The 10,731-nt window shown below is 39.4% G+C and overlaps 1 protein-coding gene across 2 annotated transcripts; it reads right to left on the reverse strand.

The window, feature by feature from the left end:
- Positions 1 to 536: 536 nt before the first annotated feature.
- Positions 537 to 8,201, reverse strand: LOC127984212 (uncharacterized). Of its 2 annotated transcripts, XR_008160560.1 has the most exons (3): positions 7,927 to 8,201; positions 691 to 7,838; positions 537 to 602 (listed from the first exon to the last, which is right to left on the reverse strand). XR_008160560.1 is itself a non-coding variant. In XM_052586752.1 (2 exons), the coding sequence occupies exon 2, from the start codon at positions 7,153 to 7,155 to the stop codon at positions 1,054 to 1,056; it is 6,102 nt and encodes a 2,033-aa protein (XP_052442712.1). In that variant the 5' UTR covers positions 7,156 to 7,838; positions 7,927 to 8,201; the 3' UTR covers positions 537 to 1,053. The 2 variants fall into 2 exon arrangements, 1 of the variants encoding a protein (XP_052442712.1); XM_052586752.1 differs by having other exon boundaries at positions 537 to 7,838.
- Positions 8,202 to 10,731: the final 2,530 nt, after the last annotated feature.

The raw sequence follows: 10,731 nt of genomic DNA on the forward strand, positions 1-10,731 counted from the left end.
GCCATTGATTTTCTGGTAAATTGTATTATTTCAAACTATTTTAACACATAGAGACACACTCAATTATTTATATTATTGTTTCAATTTTATTTGCATTTGTCTTTGATATGAACAATACTAAAGTCAATTATTAAACATTGCATTTGTGAATTTAACATTTACAGCAACGGAGCTATCAACACACGTAAAGCTGGTGCCCTTTTAACCGTAGATACAAATTCTAAAAATCTTTTAGAGCTCCTTGTATACAAGATACTTTACTGTAGGCCAACATATAAAATTATGTGATTTACAAGTATCATGATTCTGATTTTCATTTAGGTCTTGCAGGCTATGTGACATCAATTACTGCTGTATTTATCCAGATACTATAAATATATAATACAAACTGAAAACAAAAAAGTATGCCAGCAACTTTTTTTAAAATAAATATTTAGAATTTTTCATCTCTGTTCTTATGAAGGCAGTTAAAGTATAATTCGTTACATGTTACTTTTAGATGTTTGTAATTCCTCCAGGTACCAAACAGACACAAGTGGCTTTCTCATACTGATGGATTTATTGAATCCAGCTTAGTCAGGATCATAAACACACCGTGAAAACTAAAAGCACAGAACAAACAATAATTAACTTAAAGAAAGAAATCTAACAGATAAAACTATTTTGACAAATACAACATACAAAACATACCTCGTTGGCTGAGTACCGAGAGAGGAATTAGTTTAAGTCTTTTTCTTCTTCTTTTTGTTTATCTTATTTCTCTTATTAGCTTAATGACCACACTTTAGTCATGCATCTTTCTTTCTCTTGAGAGATCGCTTCTTTCTCTAGAGAGATCGCTTCTTCTTCTGCATTAACCTCTTCTCTGCATACGAAGCTCACTCTTAAGCTACAGCGCCCCTAGTGGCACTTAACGGTAATAATAAAATACAGAAAATGAATAGAAACGAAAATGTGGCAGTAACACTCCCACCAATCTCACAACTCTTACTGTGGGATTTCTATGACTTACACTCAGTCTGACAAACTGAACATGAAAATAAACACAAACCCTTACTCTGCTTCTAGCAAAACAATGACCTTATGAATAGGTCGTTCTAATGAGACTGTCTTAGTCACAAGTTTACTGTGCTTGTCATATGTCCTTTCACTAACCAAAAGTCGAACCTTTCTCACTTTGTTATCAGTTCCTGGATAGACATCAGTGACTTTGGCAAGCTTCCATTCATTACGTGGTGCCATGTCATCTTGTAGAAGCACTACATCATTTATCTTCAGATTCCTTCTGTGTACATTCCACTTCTGTCTTGGTTGCAAGTTGAGCAAATATTCTTTCCTCCAACGAATCCAAAATTCATTGGCTAAATATTGTACTCTTCTCCATCTTTTTTGAAGATACAAATCTTCTTTCATAAACTCTCCTGGAGGAGGTTGAACAATGGTTGACTTCATAGTGAGAATGTGATTGGGCGTTAATGGCTCAGGACCTGTTGGATCACTTAAATGCTCGATGGAAAGTGGCCTACTGTTGACAATCGCCATGACCTCATACAACAAGGTTCTCAAGGATGTACTGTCGAGTCTCTTTGCTGACTGGTCAAGGATGGCTGAAAGAACACTACGGATGGTCCTGATCTGTCTTTCCCATATTCCACCCATATGGCTTGCCGAAGGGGGAATCATGAGAAATTCACATCCAAGCGCTTTTACCTTCTCCTGATTCATTTCTTTCATGAGATCTGCGAGTTCTCTCTGGGCCCCAATGAAATTGGTTCCTCTATCACATCTCATTTGACGCACATTTCCTCTTATTGCAATAAATGCTCGCAGAGCATTTAGAAATGCGTCTGTACTCAGGTCGTCTACTACTTCAATATGTATGGCTCGTGAACATAGACAGGTTAGTATGAGTCCATATCTCTTGAGCTCCTTTCGTCCATCTTTGACGTATATTGGTCCAAAGCAATCCATTCCAACATAAGTGAAAGGCGGGGTAGACTCAGTTCGTTCTACTGGCAAATCTCCCATACTTTGATGCTCCGTTTTCCTTCTGTATTTGCGACATCTGACACATTTGAAGATGTATGATGAAACTGCACGGCTGCTCCCAAGAATCCACCAACCATTTGCACGCAACTCATTCATAGTCATTCCACGACCTTGATGTTGAACCTTCGTGTGAAAATGTCTGATCAGCAAAGTTGAAATATGACTGTCCTTGGGAAGTATGGCAGGATGTTTTACATGCGGGTGTAGTACAGCTTGACCCAAACGTCCACCCACTCTGAGGATTCCTTTTTCGTCCAGAAACGGACTTAGTTTGTACAGATTATGATTTGTGGTCTTGGAAACTGTTTTCTTTGATTTTAGACTCTTTATCTCTTCTGCGAAAGCTTTCTCTTGAACTATTTTGATGACAAACAGTTCTGTTTCTTTTCTTTCTTCCAAAGTTGTACTTTCTTTGATCCTTTGTATATCACCCTTGTGTTCCTTGACCTTTCTTCTCAAGATTGCAAATGCTCTTATCAATCTGGACCATTCTGAAAACTTCTCAAATCTGCTGAAAATAGTTTGCTCTTCCTTTGCATTGATGGTATACACAGAGGCTTTGCGAAGTTCTGGATCATTTTCCCTGATCTCTCCCACCTTAACATCTCTATCAGGAATGTTCTTCTCCCAGAGAAATGCTGGCCCCTCAAACCATTCAGAGGACTTCAGTTGTTCTGCGGTTAAGCCTCGAGAAACGTAGTCTGCAGGGTTCTGCTCTGATGCGACATAAGCCCATTGTTCTGGCTTTGTGCTTGACTTGATCCTTTGTATCCGATTCGCTACGAAGACTTGAAACCTTTTGGCATCATTATTTATGTAGCCGAGAACAACGGTGGAGTCTGTCCAGAAAAACTCAGCAATGTATGGGATTTCAAGTTCTGTCCTGAGTAGATCACTGACTCTAACTGCAACAACTGCTGCTGAGAGTTCGAGTCGAGGGATAGTTGTGACACTAGTAGGTGTGACTCTTGACTTGGCCATTACCAAGCAACAATGGACTTGATCTGATTGGTTAATGGCTCGCAGGTAAGTACAAGCACCATATCCATTGACACTGGCGTCTGCGAAGTGATGAAGCTCGTAGCTTTTAACCTGACCGAAATCTGTAGGAATGAAACATCTTTGAATCTGCATGTTAGCTAAACTTGGAAGGTCTTTAATCCAGGATTCCCAATGGGGTTTTAAGTGCTCTGGAAGCTCGTGGTCCCACCCAACCTTATCCTTGCACATTTGCTGAAGAATCTGCTTTCCCAAGAGGACGAACGGTGCAATAAACCCCAGGGGATCGTAAATGGAGGCGACAGTAGAAAGTAAACCTCTTCTTGTAAGGGGGTTCAACTTGACTTGAACTCTGAATTTGAATGTGTCTGAAGTGACGCACCATTCGACTCCAAGAGCTCTTTCAATGCGTGGTAAACTTAAAGACAGGTCCAGGTCTTTCACTGTGGCACACTCTTCTTCTGGAATAGTGGACATAACTCTCTCACTATTACACACAAATTTGTGGAGTCTTAACTTTCCTTTGAAACAGAGCTCTCTTGAGTCTTTGATGAGCTGAATGGCTTCCCTTTCAGTAGGAACGCTTGCCAAACCGTCATCAACATAAAAGTTTCTCTGTATAAAGTGTATGGTGTTTTCTTTGAATTGACCTTGTCCTTGGGCAGCAAGGTGTTTCAGGCCAAAGTTGGCACAGCCTGGAGAAGACGCTGCTCCAAAAAGATGGACCTTCATACGGTAAACTGATGGTGATGCTTCCAAATCTCCCTTCTCCCACCAAAGAAACCTTAAGTAATCCTGGTCTTCTTTTGTGACATGGAACTGGTGAAACATCCGCTCTATATCACACATGAATGCGACAGAACTTCTGCGGAAACGACAAAGAACACCAACCAATGCGTTTGTCAGGTCAGGACCGGTTAAGAGGTGGTCATTGAGAGAAGTATCCTGGTACTTGGCCGAGGCATCAAATACTACTCTGATTCTTCCGGGTTTGTGTGGGTGATAGACCCCATGATGTGGGATATACCATGCAGGAGTGTTATTCAACTCTTTGTCAGGGACTCTTTCAGCATCTCCTCTTGAGATGATGTCATCCATGAAGTTTGTGTAATCATTGTAATATGATTTGTCTTTCTTTAATCTCCTTTCAAGACACTTTAGGCGATGCATTGCACATATTCTGTTGTCTGGTAATGTGGGTCTTTCGTCACGAAACGGTAGTGGCATCTCATAGTGGCCGCTCTCATTTTGTGTGATGTTTTCTTTGAGTTTTGTGAGAAACTTTAAATCTTCTTGTGATACAGGGTTGCCCTCAATGGCTCTTTCAGAGAAGTCTCCTTCAAGTGCTTTGATAATGTCCGAAGGGGTGATGTCCTTTACTGTTGTCCTATTGACATAGTGGACTTTGTTCTGAAGCTTTAGAGAAGGCTTAAGCTCTGGGATGACTTTCTTGACAATAATGCGATGACTAATTCCAATTGCATCTCCATAGTTCAAGCAGTGATTGGTTTGTCCAACTATACTCCAACCAAGATCGGTGCGCTGAGCGTATGGCTCGCCTTCCTTGCCTGACACAATCTCTCTCGGCAGAAGAGCTTGTGAGCAGTTATATCCGATCAACAATCCTACCTCGCAATCTTGCAAAGGTGCGATTTCTGATTGAAGGTGTTCCAGATGTGGCCAAGCTTTAGCTGTTTCATTAGTTGGAATGTGAGCTTTGTTGGCTGGAATGAATTCTCGTGTGTATGTAGGAGGTAAAGTGATTCTTTTGCTTGAGTAAAGGCCACGAACTTGAAGATTTTGAAGTCTGTCGGACTGAACAACTGTAGTCTGGGAAGACATAGTAGACAGTTCTAGTTTAACAGGTTCTTGGTTTGTCTCTAGTAACTTTGCAACTTCACTGAGAACAAAGGTTGTATCGCTTTGCGAATCCAGTAAGGCATACACAAGAACTTCTTTGTGTTTTGTGGAAGATGAAAGCCACACAGGAATGATTGCAGCTGTCTGTGTGTTATTTTCTTGACTTGCAACTCGGTTAGTCGTAGCCATGGAAGTGACTTGTTCTTGAACTCGGTCGCTTTGACTTGACCTTTCGTTGCTTGGATTTGGATTAGCTATTGGTTGCCTTTGTTCTCCTTTGTCCTTAACTCTATCTTCATGAAGACAAGTCGGATGCCCTTTACTGCACCTTTCACAAATATTGCGGTTGGTACAGCTCTTCGAATGATGGCCTGGTTTGAGACAACCAAAACATAGCCTTTCTGACTTAATAAAGCTGACTCTGTCTGACACAGCCTTTTCCAGAAAACTTCTGCATTTGTGTAAACTGTGCTTAGGTTTCTTACAGAATACACATACCAGTTGTATCTTTTCTTGTGAAGTCGTCATCAGGGTTTTAACTCCAATTTCTTTCTGTTTTGTAAGCTTCGGTTTGTCTGATTTGTTAGGCTCACATTGTTTAAGTGACTGTAAAGATGTAACAGGATTACAGGCTATCTTGGCTTCTCTCGATAAAAACTCAACAAACTGGCTGAAAGTGGGAAACTGATTTGTTTGTTCTTCAATTTCAATAACCTTGCGGTTCCAACTAGCAGCAAGCCAGTCTGGAAGTTTGGAAAGTATCTTTTGGTTCTCATTGCAGTCATTCAAGATCTCTAATGACTTGATGTGAGCTGTAGCAGCTTCACAACTGCGCAAGAAATCTGCAAAGTCTCTTAGTTCGAAACTGTCTCTTGAGGTAATTTTGGGCCATGCATGCAGTTTGTCTCTAAAGGCTTTCGAAATTGTGAATGGATTTCCATATCTTTCATCCAGAATCTTCCAGGCAGCAGCATATGCAGATTCGGTTCCAAGCAGGAAGTATCCTTCAACCGCTCTCTTAGCCGGTCCACTCACATATCTCCGAAGGTAGAATATTTTCTCCTTGTCTGGGATATTTTTTTGGTCTATCAGCGTTTGAAATGACAGCTTCCAGTCACTGTAACTTAAGGAATCCCCAGAAAACACAGTAGGTTCCGGAACAGGGATACGGCTAGCACTTAGTGCACTTGCTAGCACTTTAACAAGATCTGATGTACCATCACTTGTAGGAGTGGCTGCAGCTTGGGGTATAACTTGTTTAAGCAGAGATGGGAAGCTTACATGTTCAGCGTCTTTCATTTCTGTGTTAATCTTTGTTACATCAATCTTTTGCGCTTCTACTGCACTCATTTGGTCATAAACCTGCATCTTTGCTTGTGCTGCCTTTAGATCTTTGACCTTTTCCAGGTGCAGTACTTTTCTTTTCTTTTCATCAAGTGTTCTCTGCAGAGCTGCATACTCTGCTTCTTGTTGAGCCTTAAACTTTGCTTCTTCTGCTTCTCTCTGCATTCTTAATCTAATTTCTTCTGTCTCTCTTTCTAAGCGCTTTTGTCTAATCAATGTTTCTTGTTCTACTGCCTTTTTCCTGACTTCAGCTTCTAGTCTTTCTATTTCTTGCTGTTCCGTTTCTTGTTCTTCTAATATTTTGAGAACAGCTTGACTCGCTGCTGCTTCTGCTGCGGCTTCTTGACGTTTTATAGAGGATCTATGTGAATGCTCAGATGAGTTCTTAGTGGTGTTGAAGGAGCTTGACTTATTGCTTACAGTTTGAAAGAGGGAGCCTGCTTCTGGCCAATCTGGTTCCTCTTTTCCTTCCAATCGGCTGGTTGCTTTATTCACGAGGAAACCTGAGATCTCCACACACAGATCTACTCTGCGACGTGACTCCTGATCCGGTGGGGTGAGCTTACGTAACTCTTCATAAACTTTTGTGACATCTGCACAAAGACCTCTAACATCACCAATAATATCTTCAAGTATGTCTTTATTCAAGGATTCTGTTTGAGAGAGGGGTAACTTGGATGCTTTTGCACGTGTTCTCCACTTTTCATAGTTGTAGTTAAATCTTTGCTGGAGTCCTTTAATTCTCTCATCCTGCATTTCTCTTCCCTTTTCTGTGAGTGTTTTCACTCTCTGACTTCTTCTAAGTTGTACTGATTCTTGCTGCTCACTAATATCAGTACATTGGGTTTCTTCAGACTGCATCTGGGGTTCTGCACTATTTAGTGGTGTATTTGGATCAGTCATTTTAACGTCTTGTCACTTGTCACTAAACAGCAAAATCTTTACGTTAACTAAAAGTCACCCCTGTACTGCAGGCAGTTAAAATATAAAGGCAGAATAAAATAAAAATGTAACACTGAATCTTAATGCAGTAATATGAATGTAACTTAAATTACTGTCAACTTAAATATACCCAAAACGTATTCAAATAAGAGTTATTCACATTTAAACTGTTCACATAAAATACAGAATTTTACAAATAGCCCAATAAAACAAAAGTACTGATGCTTAAACTTAGGTGCTTTAGAACTTACACTGTGGCTTAATAAAACAAAACTAGGAATAGCAAAACGTTACTTTCACTTTTCACAGTTTGATTAATCAACCATAAACTTGTGTTTTGTTTTCCTTGTTTAGACAAACCCTTAACTTATGAGTGTCCACACATCTTATGGTCTTATCTTAAAGTGTTGCTCTTCAAATCGTGTGCTTTGGTCCCGTGCGCGCTCCCTGCTCTGTTCACGTGCCGATCACGCTGTGGCAAGACTGCTGCTCCTTTGATCATGCCGCCTCGCCTCCACCCGCATGCAGATCAGTCCGAGTTTTCACTGTAATTCCTCCAGGTACCAAACAGACACAAGTGGCTTTCTCATACTGATGGATTTATTGAATCCAGCTTAGTCAGGATCATAAACACACCGTGAAAACTAAAAGCACAGAACAAACAATAATTAACTTAAAGAAAGAAATCTAACAGATAAAACTATTTTGACAAATACAACATACAAAACATACCTCGTTGGCTGAGTACCGAGAGAGGAATTAGTTTAAGTCTTTTTCTTCTTCTTTTTGTTTATCTTATTTCTCTTATTAGCTTAATGACCACACTTTAGTCATGCATCTTTCTTTCTCTTGAGAGATCGCTTCTTTCTCTAGAGAGATCGCTTCTTCTTCTGCATTAACCTCTTCTCTGCATACGAAGCTCACTCTTAAGCTACAGCGCCCCTAGTGGCACTTAACGGTAATAATAAAATACAGAAAATGAATAGAAACGAAAATGTGGCAGTAACAATGTTCATTTTTTTTCTTATGGATATATAAAGCTGACACTTAAAACAACCTTATCGTTGAACCTGACGGTAACCTATACTACTACATCTCCCGTTAGACATCTACCTTGTGTGATCATGCGCACTCGCTCGCTGGTCGAGTGGAAAAAAATGGTGACGTCAACTCTCTATAGGGTCTGTGCAATGCTGCGATCAAGCACATTCATATGTCCACTTACAAAGGAAACAGAGTCTGAATGAGTGATGAGAAGACGTGCGAGGTAAGAACAGAATTTCAGCGGACTTTCTGGATGAACGTGTGTATTGCGTGCTTATGGATTGTGTTGTCGTGACCTGAGAGTGTATTATCGGACACGGATGGAGCTGTTAGAAGAATCAATGGTTGATCGAGGAGACCGGCAAAACTAATGGGAAACAAAGCTTCGCTCACTGTCATTGCTTTATTTTTTTATTTAGTTTTTTCAGTTCTTAGAGTTCGCGGTTTAAAATGAACGATCTTATTTGCTTTTTATATATATCCTTTCCTCTTGAATTGTGAAGCCGGTTCAGTATTGTGTCCTGTCACTCGCGCTCAGCCTGTGCGCGAGCATGTAACCGGCTCCCCAACAGTTTCACCATCAGTTATTGCAGTGTTTCTTTTAACCTCTTCAACTCCAAGGACCTTAAATTGTCCAACACAGTATTAGTTTAAGATATTTGTTTTGATATGCAACTTCTGCTGTTCTTCAGGATTTGAGAAAAAAGGTTATTAGTGTAACTTGTTGATGGCCCTTGGTCTTTGACCTTGAGAGCCACTGAATTATGTTTATGAACTGGAAGTGTATTCTGCTCTGAGTTTATATTTGTGTTTGGCTGTCTTGGGATATTTTTAGTTGGATTAATGTTGGTATTTTTTGTCAGTTTGTTTTTTCTTCTTCTATGGAATTCTGTCATAATTCCTGCCATGTTCCTGTTCTAGATGTAAATGACTTTCTTTCTTTAGTTTTACCACATGCTGGTATAGCACTTAAGCACTCTTATATAAATGTGCTTATATAAATTTGAGTAATTTCCTTGCACACACCTTTTTGTTTCACTTCAGAAGATGATGATTACCTTCTAGGGTCATACTGGTTATTGTCATGATCGCTATGTGCAGTATTAAAGCATCAACGGCTGGTTTTACTATTCCCTTACATTATATGGGCTAATAGAGATAGATACATTTTCTAAATCTTTATGTTAATCTCAAGAATCAAAAAAATCAAATAACAGTTTTAGTACTTCTGGGATTGCATGAGGGTAAGTAAATGATGAGATTTTTATAAGATTGTACCAATTGATAATGCTGAAATGTGGAAATGAGGCTGCTATCTATTGTTTGGTTCCCTTTTTCACTAATTCAAGTGTTCAAGTGCTGATTAGACTTAAAAGCCTTTCTCAGCAGATAGCCACTTACTGGTATACTCAATTCTCTTGGGTTAGAAAGCCCTTGTCACCCCACATTTTCATCAGACTCGGATCGTTCCCCATTGCTAGGGCAGTGTACCCTGTGGGCACCGTGGGGCATCATGAGTGATGGATTTCTGCTCTTGGCTTGACTTTTATTCCCCTCAGACTGAGCATATGCACCCTCATATGTGCTTCTGCCATGACTCTTGAAAAAAGGCATGGCGAACAACTTCAATGACCATTTCACATGATTTGTTTGCTTTTTATGATATTTTGACTGAAATAGTTGTATTATTTGGCATATTATTATTGTAAAGTATTCTTTTAAGACAGAATGTAGGTGAAGCTGCACTTTTGTTATCAATATTTATCACTGATCATAACCATGACAATAAATTCACCCTCACGAGAATGATCTCATGATCTCTTGACTCTGTATTCAAGTTTTTGGGCTCTTATAGTAACTGCATATTCTCACAAAAAAAAAATAAATAAAAAAAAAAAATTCCACTTGAAGGGACAGTTCACCTAAAAATTAAATTTCTGTTATTTACTCATCCTCATGTCACCCTCATGAGTTTATTGCTTCTGTGAAACAACATAAAAAAAGATATTTTGAGAAATGCTGCAGTGTTTGTTTCTCCACACAGTGGAAGTCAATGGTTACCAAAACTGTTTGGTTGCAAACATTATTCAAAAAGTATTTTTATATGTTTCACAGAAGAAAGAAAGGCGTACTGTTTTAGAATGGCATGAGGGTGAATAAATGAAGTTTAGTTTGTGAATGAACTATTAAACAAGTCTTAACTCAGATTGTAGAAAAAGATTTTACCAGCTGGTATGAACAGATACTAATATCAACATGATTCCATTTCTTTAGATTTTGTCCTTGGTCCTGCGTTTGTTTTTATTTGCAGTATTGAGGTTGTTCAATACTCTACTGAGAAATCTTAAGAGGAATACATTTCTAGTTAAATAGAGGCTAGCGATAAAGCTCCCACTATTAAATCTATTGAGCTCTCAGTGTGCATTCAGTAGTTATTCAGTTTTTGCTCAAAGGCCTGCCATTGCTTCGCCTCTTTAGTGTTTTGTCACTGAC

The sequence above is a fragment of the Carassius gibelio genome, chromosome B20, assembly GCF_023724105.1.
Source record: "Carassius gibelio isolate Cgi1373 ecotype wild population from Czech Republic chromosome B20, carGib1.2-hapl.c, whole genome shotgun sequence".
In the NCBI taxonomy this organism is placed as follows: Eukaryota; Metazoa; Chordata; class Actinopteri; order Cypriniformes; family Cyprinidae; genus Carassius; species Carassius gibelio.